This window comes from Podarcis gaigeae (assembly GCF_964106915.1).
Source record: "Podarcis gaigeae genome assembly, chromosome: 13".
In the NCBI taxonomy this organism is placed as follows: Eukaryota; Metazoa; Chordata; class Lepidosauria; order Squamata; family Lacertidae; genus Podarcis; species Podarcis gaigeae.
Window position 1 is genome coordinate 1139714 of NC_139689.1, and position 18861 is coordinate 1158574.

Here is an 18861-nt window from a genome sequence, read left to right on the forward strand (position 1 = left end):
TCAGGGGCACTCCTTTGCCATGATTTCACACCAGCCGACCTGTGTCCCCACCTGGCTCTGCCCCACAGGGAGGTGTGGTGTCTTGAATGTAGGAAGAGAGCAGCAGCAGCAGCAGCAGCAGCAGGATCAGGCCCAAGATGCCCCCTGCCTCTCCCTCAGGGGCCAGGCAGGTGCCCCAGAATTCAGGACTCCCCTGCCCCTCCTCCCATCATTCCATCCCATAATGCCACCCTATTGGGTCAGTCCTTGCCTCTGCAAATATTTGGAATGGAGACACACGAACCCGTTGGTACTTTATTATTATGCAAGTAGAAAGGTGCTTTAGCCCCCAAAATCACCCCTTTCCCTTGAGAGGTTGGGCGCCCTGCTCTCTGTTGGCCTCAAGAAAAGTGCCAGGGCTTCATCCTGCACACACAGGAGGAGGACCTGAGAGAGCAGCAACAATAGCAACTCTCCTCACTGCTGATTTCCACCAACTGGAATTATTTATTATTATTTCCAAAGCTGTTTATTATTATTATTATTATTATTACTAAAGTTTGAAAAATGGAAGAAAAAACAACATACAGAAATCAACATCTAATAGCAAGGACTATTTTTTACAACAACAACAAGAAGAGAGAAAAAAAAGGAAAGGCAAAGACTTCGGATTCTAACTTAAGGTTACTAGATTTTTTCCAATTACTGGTACTCCGGGGACACTTTTCAACTTCAATGGGTTTTGTATGGGGACTGATATGTAAATCTGGGGACTGTTCCTCGGAAACGGGGACGTCTGGTAACCTTATTCTAACTATCAGCTTTAAAAACTGCAGACCTCTTACTCCATAACAACGTGCAAATTTCCTACTTTCCGTAAACCAAACTTTTCAGTCTTCTGAGCTCTTTTTCCTTTTTCGCACAGGAAGTCCGTAAGGGGTTTCCAATCATTCATAAACACAACAATGTTTTTTTCTCTAATTCGGAAAGTCAACTTGGCCTTCTGTGGCAAATCCCTTAATTTCAGCAACCGTTCTTCCACAGGGGGCAATAATAATAAGTCATAGGTCATCGAATCGTGGCGTTAGAAGGGACCCTGAGGATCATCTAGTCCAGCCCCCTGCAGTGCAGGAATCTTCCGCCCCACCTGGGACTCGAACCCACCACCTGGAGATCAAGGGTCTCACGCTCTACTGACGGAGCTGTCTTTCCGTCTCTGTGCATCTCTTGCCGCTGTGATCCCATATTGCAAAAAATCGTTCGGGCATTATTCGGGGGCAGTTGGCTGGCAGCAGAGGGGGGAGCGTTTATAGTACGACCCCCTCTGGTTGTCTCAGGGCTCCTTACGACACCCCTGCAGAGCAGGCCGGCTCCAGCAACCTCCCCTTGCAGCCAGAAGGCCATCCACTCAGGGCCCTGATCCTGCAAGGGAGGTCGCTCGCTCCCATCTGGGAGAGGGAGACGCAAGCGGAAGAGGAGGAGGCTGGGGGCAGGAGGGGGCTGGAGCCAGCCAAGGAAAGCGCCCCCCCAGTCGTCCGTTGCCCCCTCTCAGTGGCGCAGGATGGCATAGGTGCTCTCTTCGGCCCTTCTTCCCTCGGGCATCTTCTTCTTGCCTCTGCCTCCGGCCAAGTTCAAGTCGGCGTACAGGAGGCCGCTGGAGTCTTTGGGGGCAAGCGACAGTGGGGCGCGAGGAGGAGGCTGGGGGGAGGCAGGAGGGGGGGCTTTTGGACCTGGAAGAGGAGGAGGGAGGGGGGACAACACAGGTTAGAAAGAGGAACAGAATGCCACCCTTCTCCTCCTCCTCCCTCCAGCAACTCAGGGCAGAGGAGGAGACTGCTCAGAGGAAAAGCCCAGCACAGCACCCTGTCCTCACAGTGGCCAAATACCCCTAAGAACCTAGGAAACAAGGTAGACTGCCTCTGGGCATGGAGGATCCACAAGAACATCAGAACAGCCTGGCTACCTGCATCAGGCCACAAGAGACCAGCCCATCTAGTCCAGCATCCCAAGGGAACCCTGCAAGCGGGGCCTGGCTACAAGAGCAACTCTCCCCTCCTGTGGCAGGGAGTTCCGTAGTTTAACTTCACGCTGCACAAAGGTGCAACTTCCTTTTATCTGCCCTGAATTTTCTGCTTCACGGTATGCCCAGAGTTACAGCATTATGAGATTCAGGTAGGTAGCCGTGCTAGTCTGAGGCAGTCGAAATAAATTAAAGAATTAAAGAACGTCCAGTAGCACCTTAAAGGTAAAGGGCCCCTGACCGTTAGGTCCAGTCATGGCCGACTCTGGGGTTGTGGCGCTCATCTCGCTTATTGTCCGAGGGAGCTGGTGTACAGCTTCTGGGTCATGTGGTCAGCAGGACTAAGCCACTTCTGGCGGACCAAAGCAGCGCACGGAAACGCTGTTTACCTTCCCACCGGAGCGGTACCTATTGATCTACTTCTCCAGAAGTGGCTTAGTCCTGCTGGCCACATGACCCAGAAGCTGTATGCCGGCTCCCTCGGCCAGTAAAGCAAGATGAGCGCCACAACCCCAGAGTCAGCCACAACTGGACCTAAGGATCAGGGGTCCCTTTACCCTTTATCTGCTTTTCCACCCCAGCTCACCTTCGATGGGAAACTCCTCGTATTCTCTCTCCTCTGGCGTCTCCTTGCTCTGGGGTGAAGCTCTCCTGCAAGATAAGTCCTGGGTGGTCACATGGGTGCCCCCCCCCCGAAGCACCCTGGGGCTGTAGGGGGTGCCTTGCAAGAAGGACTGAATTCAAAAGACTAACTGATGTAAAAGGAAAGAGGCAGATTTTCACCATCAGGCTTAAAACGGTTGTTTATGCCTGTAACTACAGCAGCTAGAATTCCTTATACCCAGAAATGGAAAGATGAAGAAATTCCCACCGAAGAAGAACGAATAATTGGTAAAGGGATGATTGGCAGCCTTGAATCAGAAAGCATAGCAACTTAAAATAAGAGAACCAAATGACGGTTGTTTTGTGGATGAATGGAAGCCTTTTTCGGTCTATGCAAAGAAATGTTATAGAATGATGAATCCATGGCCAGGATTTGAACTGAGCAACAGATGGGATGAGAGATTTCTGCATTGTTATGATATAAGAGAGGGGAGAAAGGGCTGTTGCAGGAATTTATGTATACGTGGGGGTGTTTGCCCCTCCAGCAGATATCATGCACATGCAGCCCACTACCAAAACAACAATTGCTTTTGTGACTTTTGTGACTTGTCCCCACAAAACACTTCATTACAGTTTCTTCCTGTCTATTCAAAGGGCCTTTGCTGCACGATACCAAATGTAAGAATTCACTGATAGATGTATCTCTGTACTGGCTCACTGGGAAAACTCCAGAAATTCATCTAGACCTGTGAGCTCAGCTCCTCAGCAGCCCCTCTGCCTGAGGGATAATCCCTGGCCTCCTGATACCTGAGGGCCAGACAGGTAGCCATGCCAGAAAGAACAAACCCAGATGAAGGCAAAAGGGTGTGATTGACTTGGCTGGGAAACAGGGAAATGTGAATATCTCTTTTGTGACACTTGATGGGTGTTTGGTGGAGGGCAAGGGGAACCATGGGGCAGGGTCCAGGATGCTCAGATTACGGCCACCAGACCTCCCCTTTCATGATGTAACCATGCTGGATTAGTGATGTAGTTTTGGGGGGGTGTAACATGGGGATTAGCAGCTAATAAAAGTTTGGGGGCTCCTTTGTTTGGGGCTTCCATCTTGTTCCACCTGGTGGCAGGTGGGAGTCCTGTCGCGACAGTCTTCAATCAAGACCAAGCCAACTGGGGTCCTTGTTTTTTTGTCCAAGGGAGCCCTCAGATTTCTCCGTTAACAGGATGTCCTGCCCACAGGTCACCAGCCATGGCAGAGCCAATCTGGGGCCACAGTCAGCCCCCCCCCCCCCCGGAGACCAGCAGGAGGCAGGAAAGGCACTCACCTCCTTGGGGCACACTTTGGGCAGCAACCTGGGGAGGAACAGAGAGGAGAAAATGGCCTTCAGAGAGAGCAGCTCTTGGGGGGGGGGAGCCCTGGAGAATGGGGTGGGGGCAGGGCTGGGGTGCCAGGTGTCTGCGCAGGTGAGATGCAGGAGCCATCACCACACTGGGAAGAAGCCCCACCTGGAGGGCCAGGTCAGAGGGAGAGCCGGCCCCTGGCACAGCCACAGCCCTCTCCCTGCCCCCTCAACAGCCCCCGTACCTTTTCTCCAGGCGACGAATGCCAGCAGGCCCAGAGCAACAGCGGCAGCAGCGGCTGCCCCTCCGGTCGCCAGACCCACAAGGTTGAAGCTGGGGGGGTTCGGCATTGGAGGACCTGGTTGTGGGGGGAGAGAAAGCAGGGGTTGAGGCAAAAGCAGGGGGCACCCACAAGCCCCCTCCCCGCTGCAGTGGCCAGGCACAAGGGCGTTTCTTCTGAGGAGGGGGGCCCACACCTAGCAGCCCCCAGGTGGAGACAGTTCCCTGCGCCCGGAGTTGGGAGTCAGCGTTAGGCCGAGAGAGGCAGACGCCCGAGAAGAGGCAACATCTTGCAGAAACAGAGAATCGTACGGTTGGAGGGGACCCCCAAAGGTCATCCAGACCAACCCGCTGCAGTGAAGGACTCGCAGCCAAAGGCCCTTTGACATGTGCCCATCTGACTTCAGTTTAAAAACCTCCAAGGAAGGCAGGGCTGAGGGCTCCTTTCTAGCAGATGGAAACCTTTAAGCACTGTACACCAACCGGATTGGGTGAAAGGCGGGATGTCCAAAGCTTTGGGAATGAAAGCTGATCATATTTTGCCTATGGTAGTAACTGGTTAAGGGATGCGGGTGGCGCTGTGGGTTAAACCACAGAGCCTGGGACTTGCCGATCAGAAGGTCGGCGGTTCGAATCCCCACGACGGGGTGAGCTCCCGCTGCTCGGTCCCTGCTCCTGCCAACCTAGCAGTTCAAAAGCATGTCAAAGTGCAAGTAGATAAATAGGTACCACTCTGGCGGGAAGGTAAACGGCCTTTCCGTGCGCTGCTCTGGTTTGCCAGAAGTGGCTTAGTCCTGCTGGCCACATGACCCAGAAGTTGTACACCGGCTCCCACGACCTATAGAGCGAGATGAGCGCCGCAACCCCAGAGACGGCCACGACTGGACCTAATGGTCAGGGGCCCCTTGACCTTTAGTAACTGGTTGTAGGAGAGGATAATGTTAAGAAACCCACCTGGGGTTTTTCTCACCCTGGCACAGCTACTGGATTACAAACTTGCTTTTGGCTCTCATCTAACTGGCATGGAAGTACAGCAACTATAATCCACTTCATCCTGGCGATGAAGTGTGGAGAGTCGTATAGAGAATGGGTACTACCGATTTACCTTCTCTGGATAGACAAGAGGGAGTTGAAGAAGGCATTTACATCCCAATAGAAGTTACAGTCCAGACTCAAGAAGGGAAAATACTTAATAGTCCTAGCTTCCAGATGACAGACCATGTCCTAGGCCTTCATTCCCCGAAATATAAAAAGGTCATTTCTATGGGTGCAAAGCAGAACGGTTTGCCAGTGGACTACCAGTAGAAATTAGACTCTATACAGACGAATGACTAGGCAGGACCCGTGCCAGGTTTTGATGAAATTGAAGCTGCCCTTGGCAAAAACGAGATAACGAAATAATAAAGAAACATTTTAGAATAATAATAATAATAATAATAGACACGGGTGGCGCTGTGGGTTAAACCACAGAGTCTAGGGCTTGCCGATCAGAAGGTCGGCGGTTCGAATCCCCTTGACGGGGTGAGCTCAAAGGGCAAGTAGATAAATAGGTACCACTCCAGTGGGAAGGTAAACGGCGTTTCCATGCGCTGCTCTGGTTCGCCAGAAGCGGCTTAGTCCTGCTGGCCACATGACCCAGAAGCTGTACGCCGGCTCCCTCGGCCAATAAAGTGAGATGAGCGCTGCAACCCCAGAGTCGTCCACGACTGGACCTAATGGTCAGGGGTCCCTTTACCTTTAATAATAGAAAACGTCCAAGGAAGGAGAGGCCTCATGAGTGAGTCTCTTCCACTGTCAAACTGCTCTTACTCTCAGGAAGTTCTTCCTCATGTTTACTCCTGGATCGGGCCCTGTCCTCCGGAGCGGCACCAGGGAGCAGGCTTGCTCCACTTTCCACAGGGCAACCCTTCAGATGTTTGAAGGCTGCTATGCTCTCAACCTCTTGTGTTATTTCTGCTGCCTGGGAGGAGCATCACTTGCGGTACTCCCTGCCTCAGGTACTGCCTCCCTGCCTCAGGTACTGCCTCAGGTATTAACCTTTGGGTACCCTGCGACCCCTCAGCTGGGGGGGGGTGGAGACCCATTTTCTGCTCTGCCTCAGGCACCACGGCCACCCCCCCCCCATACTCCTTTGAACTGAGCAGAAAAGAGGGCCAGCCCTGGGGAGAAGGGGGCTGCTGCGGAGAAAGGTGTGGGGCAGAGGGCCAAGAGAGATCGAGGCACAGAGGGGTCCTCCTGAGGATGGGGCAGCTCACCTGTGACCGTGAGGTTTGTCCCCGCAATGTTTCGCCAATACTTCACACCTTCACGAACTGTCTCTACCAGGACGGTGCAGAAATATAGATTGGAGTCCGACTCCTGCAGATTCTCAATCTGGATTGACGCATCAAGCCCCTTTGACAGGTCCCCGACCAGAGACACCCGCCCTGTGTAGTTCGGGTGGGTGTCCCAGTGGGTGGGGTTGTGGGTGTAGTTGAAGAGGAACTCTCCGTGAAAGTTTCCTAGGCGCCAATACACCTGAGCCGTCTCTTTAGCCTCCCAGGTGTAGCTGAAGGTGCAGGGCAGGGTGATGGACTCCCTTGGCCTGGCCGTGAGATGGCAAGGTTGCCAGATGTGGTATTTCGGGAAGCATGTGGTACAGTCTGCCAAGGAAGCAGAACGGAGAGAGAGAGAAGGAGAGAAAGGAGAAAAGACTGGTTCTTTTAGTATTGGGGTCAACGGATAAAAGGAAAATTATCTGGAGGCATAAATCCAAGTTTGGGAGAAAGCGCTTTTTGATGAGAGAGCCCCAGCAGAAATTTAACATCACAAAACAGGCGGCAGCCGAATATAGGCTGTTTTACCTTTAAAATATCCCCTTCTAAGTCTCTTCCAAAAGTTTCCCACCTCCCTTAGCATAAAAAGAGACCACCTGTTTGGTAAGTTTAAAATGGTTTACTTACAAAGTCTTTAAAGGTCATTTTCATGTGTTTTCCCATACAGCAGCAATAAACACAGGCAGTGCAACTTACTTTCAAAAAGGGTCATAGTTTCAGAATTATTTGCACAGAAACACAATAGTAAAAAAGGTAAAGGACCCCTGGACGGTTAAGTCCACTTAAAGGCGACTATGGGGTCATCTCGCTTTCAGGCTGAGGAAGCTGGCATTTGTCCACAGACAGCTTTCAGCGTCATGTGGCCAGCAGGACTAAACAGCTTCTCCATAAGGTCTGAGCTCAGAGCATCTAGCTCAAACATCCTTATGTTTCACACGGTGAAACAAAGAGAAAGAAAGAACAAAGTTTGATAACTCTTCCTCCCAAGTTGAGGACATGTGACCTAGCTAACCTGTCAGGACAGCTTACTCTATGATCTTAACCTCTCCATGCATTAGAGTTAAAAATGGATTAAAGACTTTCTGATAGATCAGACACAAACAGTGAGGATTGGACACGTAACATCTAATTCCTTAAAAATCAGCGCTGGCACACCACAGGGATGTGTGCTAAGTCCCTACCTGTATTCATTGTATACATGATACAATTGTGTATCATCTGACCATAGCTGTCAACTTACAGATTTGAAAATAAGGGACCAGCAGCCTTGAAAATAAGGGATCAGCAGCCAAAATAAGGGGTTTTAGCCAACCAGCTGAAATACGAAGTTAAAAGGGTTACAGATAATTTGGGAGAGCAGCGCCGGTTCTTAGCCCTTCGTTTCCAGAGGTTGCTGCTCAAGACACCAGCTGATGAAACACTGCAATAAATAACTACAAGAAGCCACCACGTTTCGCGCAAAACAAAGTCCAAGCTACGAAGATGCTAATGCGGATCTGTATCTTTTCTCTCGTGCTCCATCTGCAGCTCTCAGTTCCATCAGGCGGGGCGGGAAGAAGGAATAGCGCCCGAAGTAAACCCACAGATCAGACCATCTATGCTAGTCTACCACTACAAATGTATGGGAGAATTGCTTGCGGTCCTTCCTCCGCTTTCCCCCTCTATGGTTTGGAACACCTGCCTGTGCCTCCGCCTCCTCCTCTCTCTGAACTGCTTTCCCTCGCTCTCCTCTCAAGGCTCCTCAGTCCCGGCGGGCAGGGGCTCCCGGGGACCGGGGCTGGTGAGAGGAGGCCGCAGGGGGGCAGGCCGGGCAGCCAAGCAACCCAGTTGGAGCCTCCCTCCTCCCTGGCCGGCAGGGAGGGAGGGAGAGGAGCTGCTTCCTTTGAAACCCGGGAAATTTCAGGGACATCATCAAGAAGGGACAGCAGCGGGAAACAGCGCTCGGATAAGGGACTTTCCCGCCAAATAAGGGACGGTTGACAGCTATGCATCTGATCCGTCTATTGCAATTATTAATTTGCAGATGACACCACCATAATGGGTTTAATAACAGGTGGAGACGAATCAGCGTATAGAGGGGAGGTCCAAAAAATATCTACATGGTGCCTAGGGAACAACTTGCACCTTAATACCAGCAAGACACAGGAGATGGTGTTGGACTTTTGGAGGAAGAGAGGAGAACTAGCCCCGCTGTGTGGGGAGAGAGAGTCTCTTCCTTTAAATTCCTAGGAGTTTATCTCAGTCAAGGCCTTACTTGGAAAATCAATACAACCCAGGTGGTTAATCACGGTGTGGGACGCTGGTTTGACATCATCTGATAGAAAGTGCCTACAGAGGGTGGTGAATACAGCACAAGATATTATGGGCTATCCTGTGAATCCGCTGGATGAAATAGCGGAAGAAGAGTGAAGAAGAGTGAGGAAAATTCTCAGGGATGATTCACACCCTGGTTGGCACTTTCTTGATCTCCTGCCCTCGGGCAGAAGATATAGAAGCAGGATTAGTCACACCAATAGGGTAAAGAACAGCTTTTATCCGGAGGCTGTTAGGCTGCTGAATGAAAAGATAACAACAGGGCAACGGACTTTCAGGTTTGGTGGGTGTGTGCCAGTAAACGAGGGGAATTAAGACAAAGAGAGCTGAGTTGGGGGTGCTCATGTAATCTCACTGTATACAAGTTGTACAAGTGACAATCAAGTATTTCAATTTCAATTAATCAGGTTGGTTATATAAGGCTGGATTTATCTTTTTTTTTTTTAAATATTTTTTATTGCTTTTTAGAAATACAGAAATACAGAAAAAAGAATAAAGGGTGGTTATAAGAAAATAGAATAGAAAAATAACAAATTTCCATATTCTTTTTCCATCTAATCTATAGGACTAAGGCTGGATTTATCCCACAAAAACAGGTAAAACAGAACATTGAAAAGCCCCAGGCAGTAGGGGAGAGCAAAACCTTCTCCCACTCTTATTCTCCAGTATTTTAAGATAGACTAGCGCTGCCCATGGAGGCTCCCTTTAGGAACTATAAGAAGCTAAGAAGAGGCTTGCAGCAGCTGGACCAAGCCAAAGGGACCCATCTAGTCCATGATCCCAACCTCACCGTGGTCAAAGAGAAACCCATAAGTAGGGTCTGAGCACAAGAGTAACACTGTCCACTCCTGGGATTCAGAAGCACCACTGCCCCCCAACAGAGGAGGGCAGAGCTCTCTCTCCCTCCATGAATTCACCCAATCCTCTTTTCAAGCCATCCAAGCTGGTGGCCATTGCTGCCTCTTGTGGCAGGGAGTTCCATAGTCTGTGAGGAAAGGGCTTCATTTTATCTGTCTTGAATCTTGCAACATGTGTGGCTCATCTGACCCATCTCTTAGAAAAAGGGCTGCCGTACGTCCGGGTTTTCCAGGAAAACCTGGACGTATGGTGAGTTGGGCTATTGTTATTTTAAAATTCTTGTTTCCATTTGCCCCTCTGCAACTCAGATGGGAAAGGGGTCCCAGTGGGTTGGAGGGGGTGGCATTAAAAGAGGATTTTGCAAATCTTTTGGAGAGAGCTATTCAGGGACATGTGCCACAACGGTAGTTCTCTGCTTCCAGGTAGGCCCCCCCTCTGGTCTGATCCTGCAGGCCCTCCTTCTGGTCCTTGGAGGAAGGCCCTGGTTCCCCCTCTGCCCTGGGGGGTGAGAGTGCCCTGGGGGGTTTCTGTGCCCCCTTCCAACCTTGCATTCCTCCGATCCACTTCAAAGGGTCGGGTTCCAAGCGCTTGCATCTCTGAAACGCCCCATTGCTCTCGCCAGCTGCTTCCCCGTGCGGCGTTTTGGATGAGTCCGTACTCCCTGTTGCGGGAAAATAAGAATAAGAATAATTCAAGAGGTGAAGCCACGGGTTCGAGTCCTGCCCTCCAGGAGCAGGAGAAAACAAGGCTGCTCCCTCTTCCATGGGGAGATCTTGGGAGATGGCCAATAGCTCAGCGTCCTCTTTCCCAGACCCTAAAAGGCAGAAGTTTGTGGGTTTCTGCTTTGAAAAGGAAGTAGCAAAAGCTCTTGGTGGTTTCAGGGAGAAGGAAATGTCATCACACGTCAGCTCTGAGGGACACAACCAAAAGTGTCTTGTGACGGCAAATCAGGGGACTAATTTATCATTCAAGAACATAGACCAAGAGCCCTGCAGGCTTAGACCAGGGGCCCATGTGGTCCAGCCTCCTGTCCTCACAGGGGCCAAGCCAGGCAGAGGCAAACCCGGCCCTCCAGATGTTTGGGGACTACAATTCCCATCATCCCTGGCCACTTGGCCTGTTAGCTAGGGATGATGGGAGTTGTAGTCCCAAAACATCTGGAGGGCCGGGTTTGCCTATGCCTGGGCCAAGTAGATGCCCCAAAGGGAAACCCACAAGCAGGATTCGAACACAAGAGCCGTTCTCCCCTCCTGCAGTTTCCACCAACTGGCATTCAGAAGCACCGCTGTCTCTGAGAAATGGAGGCAGACCAGGGCTATGGATATGTCTCATCTTCCTTTGAAGCCATCCAAGTCAGTGGCCATCCCTGCCTCCGGTGGGAGGGAGTTCCGCAGTCTAACTACCCATATTTTTCGCTCCATAAGATGCACCTTTTTCTTCCTAAAAAAGTAAGGGGAAATGTCTGTGCGTATTATGGAGCGAATGCGTGGTCCCTGGAGCCTAATTGCCCAGGGGCAAAAAGCAGATCATGCTCTCTTTTTTTGGTAAGAGGGAAGGGGGTGTTGAAAGAAAGCCGCTGACCGGCAAGCGATCAGGAGCGAGATAAGGGAGGCTAGCGATAAAGGAGGCTGCCTGGGAGGGGGGAGGTAAAAGCCCATGGATCCTCAGGAATTTTACATTGGGTCACCCCAAATTCACCATCAGGTCACATAGCATGTCCATGGCTACAGCCTACACCAAAAAAACCACACACCCACTGTTTTGTGGGGCTGCAATGGTGCAAAAACATGGTTACAAAGCACGAATCCAAAAGGATCCTCAGGATTTTTGCATTGGGCTACCCCAAAATCACTGTCAAATCACATGTCTGTGGCCACAGCATGAGCCACAAACATCATAAATCCACTGTTTCGTTCAGAATATATTTTTCCCTTGTTTTCCTCCTCTAAAAACAGGTGCGTCTTATGGAGCGAAAAATATGGTATGTACTGTGTGAAGAAGGACTGGATGGAGCTCAAAGGTCTAGACTCGGTCTAGGGGAGTGCCCTGTTTTCCTGGGAGCCAGCATGGCCAATGGTCAGGGATGATGATGATGATGATGATGATGATGATGATGATGGGAACTGGAAGAGCAACAAGCTTTGGCCTCCGACTTGAGACTCCCTCCCATGAAGCCAGCTTTGGAACTATGCGCCCCTAAAACCATAGGACTGAAGAGTTGGAAGGGGTCTCCAAGGGCCAAGCAGGACCCCCCCCCCAGGTGTCGGGGGCCGCAGGAGGGGAGAGTCACTCTCCTGCTCTAATCCTGTGAAATAAAAAAAATAAGGTCTTATGTATATAATAAGTGTTCATAAAATGTACCAAGCAAACATCTACATAAATATATATACCACATGCCTGAAGCAGCACAGGAAAACAGCCATGAAGCCATTTTGGCTGACCAAATGTTTTCTCTGCAAGGTCAACGGAAAATGGAGAAGCCTCCCCATTGTCTTTTCCTTCACAAATCCTGTCTTAAGGGTATGTCTGTGTATGAATAGGGTGAGCCTGTAACCTGGCCCAGGAACTGAGTATTTGTCATTACGAAAGACTGGCCAGGCTCCCCAGGGTATCCAATCAAGGGGCATTAACAGGTATCCTGCCAGACAGGAGGTAAACAACGCACTCAGATTTCTGCTGTAGACCGCCCCTTCTGTGATGTAGGTATGAAGTTTCTGGGGGTGGTCTTGGACTCCAGGGTGGGCAATTTAAAATGTCTATATAAGGGCGGACACACCTTTGTTCGGGGTCCTCCTCCTCTCTCCTGCGTGTGAGGGGAGCCCCCTGTTGCAACAGTTCAATAAAGATCAGGCTTACAAGCTGCTTTGCTTCTCAATATTCTCTGCTTGGCCTCTGTTCTTTTCTCTGACCGATGGAGAACCTGCCAAGGACTCTATAAGGGCTCTTGTGTCCCCCATAAGGGAATAAGGGCAGATTTTCATTTATTACACCTGCTTTCTTCAGCCACCGTGAGAACAGGATTCTGGATTAGGTGGGCCGCTTTGGCCTGATCCAGGAGGGCTCCCCTTCTGTTCCCCACCAGAGCTTCCTTCCTTCCTCTGCCTCGCCCTTTCACTTACCTCCGTGCAGGACCAGCAGGAGCAGCAGCAGTCCCTGGTGGATCATATCCTTTGCTGGGGGGGGGGGTTCTCTGGTGGCTTCAGGGAGCAGGATCCAGATCTCCCTGGAAGCTCAGCTGCAGTTGCAGGACCCACACACAGCCAGATCCAGCAAGCCTCTTCTCCCTTGAGCGCTGGAGATTCGGGTGGCAGATTGCGCAACAGCAGAGCCCATCTGACAGGGAAGTCCTGTTGCCACAGCCAAGAGATAGGCAACGGAGGAGGAAGTGGGGTGTCGCTCGCCTGAAAATCTGGGAGGACTCTGAGCAAAGGCACCCAGGCCAGCAATGGATGAGGCCCCCACCTTCCTGGCTGCCCCACCAGGTGGGCTCCTACCTCCTTGGCCAAGGACATCCTCATTGGAGATATTTAAGCAGACGTTGGATGGCCTCCTGCCTGGAATGCTTTTGCTGAGATTCCTGCATGGTGGGGGTTCAGCTAGAGGACCACTGGGGGTCCCTTTCGACTCTCCCGTTCTACGTTGCCGTGCAGAGCTGGCTCTCACACCACAACACTGACTGATGTTGTTGCCCAGTGAAGGTGCCCCCTTTGCCCTGAGTCTGCGCGTGTGGGCATTTGGATTTCCGCAGCTAATGCTGCTTCATTTGAAACTGGATATTTCATTTTTCTTCTTCTTCTTGGGATTATTCCCTCATTTTTCTCTTAAAAGGTAAAGGGTAAAGGGACCCCTGACCATCAGGTCCAGTCGTGGCTGACTCTGGGGTTGCGGCGCTCATCTCGCTTTACTGGCCGAGGGAGCCGGCGTACAGCTTCCGGGTCATGTGGCCAGCAGGACTAAGCCGCTTCTGGCGAACCAGAGCAGCGCACGGAAACGCCGTTCACCTTCCCGCCAGAGCGGTACCTATTTATCTACTTGCACTCTGACATGCTTTCAAACTGCTAGGTTGGCAGGAGCATGGACTGAGCAACGGGAGCTCACCCCGTCATGGGGATTCAAACCACCGACCTTCTGATCACCTAGGTTCTGTGATTTAACCCACAGCGCCGCGTGCTTAGGCTGTTTTTTTTCCTGCCCTGCAGGGAAAAGATCAGATTCTCAGGAGTGCTTTCAGTCAAGAAAGAGATCGCCCCTTCTTGCAAGAAACAGGCACCTGCTGGACCCCCTGCGAGGCAAGAAGGGGATTCAGGGACACAGAACGGCACAGCTGGAAGGGAACCCCAAAAGCCATCTAGTCCAGCCCTCTGCAATGCCAGAACCACAGCTCAAGAATCCCTCTTTGGCCTGATCCTGCCACATTGAGCCAACCAACGACCCCCCCCCCCGTACCCTCCAGATATTGTTCTCAGGATCCCCTGCAATGCTTGCTGATGCCATCAAAATGCCCATCAGCTTTTAAGTATTTGCAATGCTACGGATGTTGTTTCCACTTCCTCCTTTGCTGTGACACAAGCAAAGTGCCGGGGGGGGCAGTCGAGGTGCCCCCAGTCGCCTGACTCACTGCCACAGAACCAGCCTCCTTCCTTCCTTCCTCTGAGGCAATGGTGCAACTAGACTTGAGCCCAGGGGGAGGAAAGGGGGAAGTTGAAGGGGGGGGGAGGGAGGCCTTCCAGCTGGTGGGGGAGGGGGGTAGACTGGAATTACGAAACTTTGCCTGGCACCTCGTGCCATAACAGTGGAACCTGCAGACCTTGAACGAAGCTAGGTCTTGGAGGATTCAGGGCAGATGAAACAAAACCCTTCACGCAGTGCAGACTGTGGAACTCCCTTCCACCAGAAGCAGCGATGGCCACCAGCTCAGATGGCTTTGAAAGAGGACTGGGCCAATTCATGGATCACATTCACCCAGTGCTATACCAGCTGCACTGGCTCTCGGTGGAGTACAGGATCAGGTTTAAGGTGCTGGTTTTAACCTTCAAAGTCCTATCCAGCCTAGGACCCTCGTACCTACGGGACCGCCTCTCCTGGCATGTCCCACGGAGGACCTTATGGTCCTCAAACAAAAACATCTTGGAGGTCCCGGGCCATAGGGAGGTTAGGCTGGCCTCAACCAGCGCCAGTGCCTTTTCGGCCGTGGCCCCGATCTGGTGGAACGCTCTGTCCCAAGAGACTAGGGCCCTGCGGGACTTGACATCTTTCCGCAGGGCCTGCAAGACAGAGCTGTTCCACCAGGCCTTTGGCCAAGGCACAGTCTGACCCCCTCCTTCGGTAATCCTCACAGAACTCTAGCCCAATGGTTGCCATTAATTTGATTTGAATTGATTTTAGAATGAATTGGTTTTAGAATGCTGCGTTACTTTTATTGTTGTTAGCCGCTCTGAGCCCAGCTTTGGCTGGGGAGGGCGGGATATAAATAAAAAAATATTATGATTATGATTATTATTATTATTAGGGAGGGTGCTATTGAGGGCTGCTGGCCAGGATGGCTCTGCTCTGCCACCACAGTCAAAGGCAGCAAAACTTCTGGATGCCACCTTCTGGAAACAGCAGGACAGGAGAGCTGGTCTTGTGCTCAGGTTTTCCCACTGGGGGATCTGGGTGGCCACTGTGAGAACAGGAGGCTGGCCTCGATGGGCTCCCCTGAGCAGTGGCGTAGCCCGGGTTGCCAGTGCCCGGGCAAGCCAAGCATTGCGTCAACTAAAAGCGGCAGCGTTGGATGCCCACCAGCCTTGGAGGTGACTCCTGGGTTTGCCACACGCCTCCGTCTGAGGACCATCCCACGTTGGGCTTATGAAAGCTTGAAGGAGAGCCCGGCCCTCGCCCTTCGCTTCGCCCAGGAAACCTGAGAGGTCTCCAGAAGAGGGCAAGGGCTGCTGCTGCTGCCTCCACTTCGGACTTCAAACCCCCCCCAGCAGCATTTGTGGGAAGGTGGCCCCAGAGTGCCACCTTGCTCCCAAGCTGAGGAGTCGACCGACTCTGGGGTTGCGGCGCTCATCTCGCTTCACTGGCCGAGGGAGCCGGCGTACAGCTTCTGGGTCATGTGGCCAGCAGGACTAAGCCGCTTCTGGCGAACCAGAGCAGCACACGGAAATGCCGTTTACCTTCCCACAAGAGTGGTACCTGTTTATCTACTTGCACTTTGACGTGCTTTCGAACTGCTAGGTGGGCAGGAGCTGGGACTGAGCAACGGGAGCTCACCCCGTCGTGGGGATTTGAACCGCCAACCTTCTGATTGGCAAGCCCTAGGCTCTGTGGTTTAACCCACAGCACCACCCTTCTAATCCCTCTTAAAAAGAATAAACACATGAATGTGCCTAATGTTAATATAAAAGTTGTTTACTGACAGATTAATTCAGGTTGACAGGCATATCCCTGAAGGCAGACTTAGGTTACATAACAACTAGAAGCATTCCATAAAGAAGTGAGTCCCAAGTGACTGCGACTAAGCAGCCGCTTCTCCAAACACACAGCAACATCCAAAATGGAGAAGACACACGGATCCGAACATGGAGGCAGTGGGCTCCTCCATGCTAGAACAACAAACCACACCCTCTTCAAGTCTGTCCCAGCTCAGGAGGAAACTAGAAGTCTTCTCCTGAGTGGGACAAAACATCCCCTGACACGTCCACTGTAGGAATGTTGTGCTTGACTGCAGTTTTACATCCCACACTCCCTGCACCCCGTTGCGCCGCTGAAGAGCAAGGGTCTGCCTACTTCTTCCATAATTCGGGCAATTGGCATGAATCAAGAGGCGCTCCTGGACCGACATATGCGATGGGGCTGCAATCAGTCAGCTGCCGAAAGGACTGGGCTTGGCTCTTTGAAGGTATCTGAATATTTCCCCCCCTGAAGCTTGAGAATCCTGACAACAGCCCGGAAAGGAAGGGGAGGACAAGGGGCTTTGTGCTTTCTTATGGGTTTCAAATTGTCTCTTTTCTTCTTGTCCTCCCCTGCAAAATGAAAGAGACGTGTGCAGCCGCTGCTGTGCTATTCTGTTTGTTACTTCAGAAAAGAGGGGAACTTAACAAATCTTCAACCGAGGCTGAATGGACTTTATTTAAAATTATTCTTGGACTGGAGCAGGAGTGTGAATGGAGCAACACAGTGGAAAAAGAACGAACTACTGCTGAACAGATCTGGCAAAGAGGCTGAATTTGAGAAAAAATCTTGTGTGCTGAGGAAGAACTCCAGAGCGGAATTTTTATGGCGGAGACTGGAGATGCACTCTGTGAGTTATTTATGGCTGCAGCTCACACGCTAGTCTGTAAACAGCGGAAGGAACAGAATGTGACCTTGTACCATCCAGGTAAACACTGCAAAGAACTGAATAATGGAAGATAGTACAGTGGTACCTCTGGTTACGTACTTAATTCATTCCGGAGGTCCGTTCTTAAGCTCAAACTGTTCTTAACCTGAAGCACCACTTTAGCTAATGGGGCCTCCCGCTGCCGCCGCGCCGCCGGAGCATGATTTCTGTTCTCATCCTGAAGCAAAGTTCTTAACCCAAGGTAATATTTCTGGGTTAGCGGAGTCTGTAACCTGAAGCGTCTGTAACCTGAAGCAAATATAACCCGAGGTACCACTGTAATGAACTCTCCCAGCACACCAGGTCTGGAACAACAATGTACATGAAGGAATAAACGTGTGAAACGGATTACTTATTTTAAAGATGTAACGGAGGTGCTGTTTGTAAGGTGGGAAAAGCGGCCAGCTGGAAGAATGTCTAACGGCAAGTGAACGACGTCAACTGGACTCTAAATAAGAAATGATGCGGCGATGCGAGGAAATGATGATGATCCTATGCTTGGAACCGGAGCGGGAAACCAGATTTTAAGAAATTGTGTTAAATTAATTCAATTTGATTTGTAATAATTTGGAAAACTAATAAAAATCATTGGGGGAGGGATTGCCTCCTCTTGTCCTTGAACATTTAAAGAAACTGTGACCCCCTTGCTCAACAGCGACCTTGTCCGTCAAACAGCAGACAGTGAAGTGGAGACACGGGCTAAGTCCTGTTTTGTGAATGGAAATAGTTTAATGAATGGAATAGTTTGTGAATGGAACTCAAACCAAAGACCTCATGCACAGAGTGAACCGGAGTGGTTCTCTGAGCAACAGCAAGTGTCCTGGAATTTCGAGAGCCACCTCAGCAAAATAAATATCAGGCTTACTAGCTGCCCTGCTTTCTATATACCTGGCTGCAGTTTCTTGCTTTCCTCCTGACCCACAAGTGGACCTTGCAGGACTGCAAGACCCTCGAGTGAGGTGTGGGCTGCAGCGGCGACCCCTATTTTTCTTTAACCTCTGGCACCATGAGACAGCTATTGTTAATATTAATTAAATATATTTGATATATAATATAATATAAATATATTTGATTCATTAATAAATGTATTTGTTTGTTATTGTTAATTAAATTTATATACAGGCCACTATGAAAAGACCTTGTAGGCACCTTGTGGTTATGCAAGACATCGGTTTCTTTTGAGCGACAATCATGGCTTTGTGAGAGATGGAGCAGCTCTCTTGGCACAGGCTGGGAAAAACAACAACAGGAAAAGAATGAGTCGGATAAAATTGCTATAAATTGTTTTGATGATTCGGAGGTCTAATCTGAAATCAAGATAGATTTAGGTGTAGGGATGTGTAGAGATGCAAGGAGAGGATTGTAAATATCCCACAGTACGTCTGTTGCTGTCCCTGGCATCGTCTCTCTCTCTTAACTCGCGGATGTTGGAAAATCTTAAAAAGGCGAAATATTGTTAGAATTGGAGCTGTCGGAGATGCACAAGGGAAACTGCATTTTAATGATCAGGAACTCTGCAAAGTCAAGTTTTTATATTGTGGGTTTTAAGATTATGGGTGGATGTTCTGTATAATTTTATTAATACTCTTGCCAAATACACATTTGACATGGCCTTTGGCTAGAACACTAAACCAGGGGTCAGCAAACTTTTTCAGCCATGGGCTGGTCCACCGTCCCTCAGACCATGTGGTGGGCCAGACTATATTTGAAAAAATAATAATGAACGAATTCAAGCCTGGCTGGCAGGGGAGCTCCCAGGGCTTGGACTGGGTGACCCAACACTAAGAGATCGT

General features: G+C 50.6%; 1 protein-coding gene and 1 pseudogene across 3 annotated transcripts; one reads left to right on the forward strand and one right to left on the reverse strand.

Moving 5' to 3' along the window:
• Window positions 1–697: 697 nt before the first annotated feature.
• Window positions 698–13045, reverse strand: LOC310828941 (uncharacterized protein). Of its 2 annotated transcripts, XM_083707047.1 has the most exons (7): window positions 12825–13045; window positions 10250–10366; window positions 6475–6861; window positions 4185–4298; window positions 3925–3952; window positions 2586–2650; window positions 698–1709 (listed from the first exon to the last, which is right to left on the reverse strand). In XM_083707047.1, the coding sequence occupies exons 1-7, from the start codon at window positions 12868–12870 to the stop codon at window positions 1528–1530; spliced, it is 939 nt and encodes a 312-aa protein (XP_083563173.1). In that variant the 5' UTR covers window positions 12871–13045; the 3' UTR covers window positions 698–1527. The 2 variants fall into 2 exon arrangements, with proteins under 2 accessions (XP_083563173.1, XP_083563172.1); XM_083707046.1 differs by lacking the exon at window positions 12825–13045 and having other exon boundaries at window positions 10250–10537.
• Window positions 4324–5620, forward strand: LOC310829093 (gamma-glutamylcyclotransferase-like; annotated as a pseudogene). The gene is made up of 2 exons: window positions 4324–4784; window positions 5149–5620. The product of its transcript is annotated as a gamma-glutamylcyclotransferase-like (transcript).
• Window positions 13046–18861: the final 5816 nt, after the last annotated feature.

Coding starts and splice junctions, on each gene's coding strand:
- LOC310828941 (XM_083707046.1), bottom strand. CDS start 10,469: ATGGAAGAGGGAGCAGCCTTGTTTTCTCCTGCTCCTGGAGGGCAGGAC. Junction 6,862..10,249: donor GTGGATCGGAGGAATGCAAG/GTTGGAAGGGGG, acceptor CTTCCTTGGCAG/ACTGTACCACATGCTTCCCG. Junction 1,710..2,585: donor CGAGGAGTTTCCCATCGAAG/GTGAGCTGGGGT, acceptor CTCCTCTTCCAG/GTCCAAAAGCCCCCCCTCCT.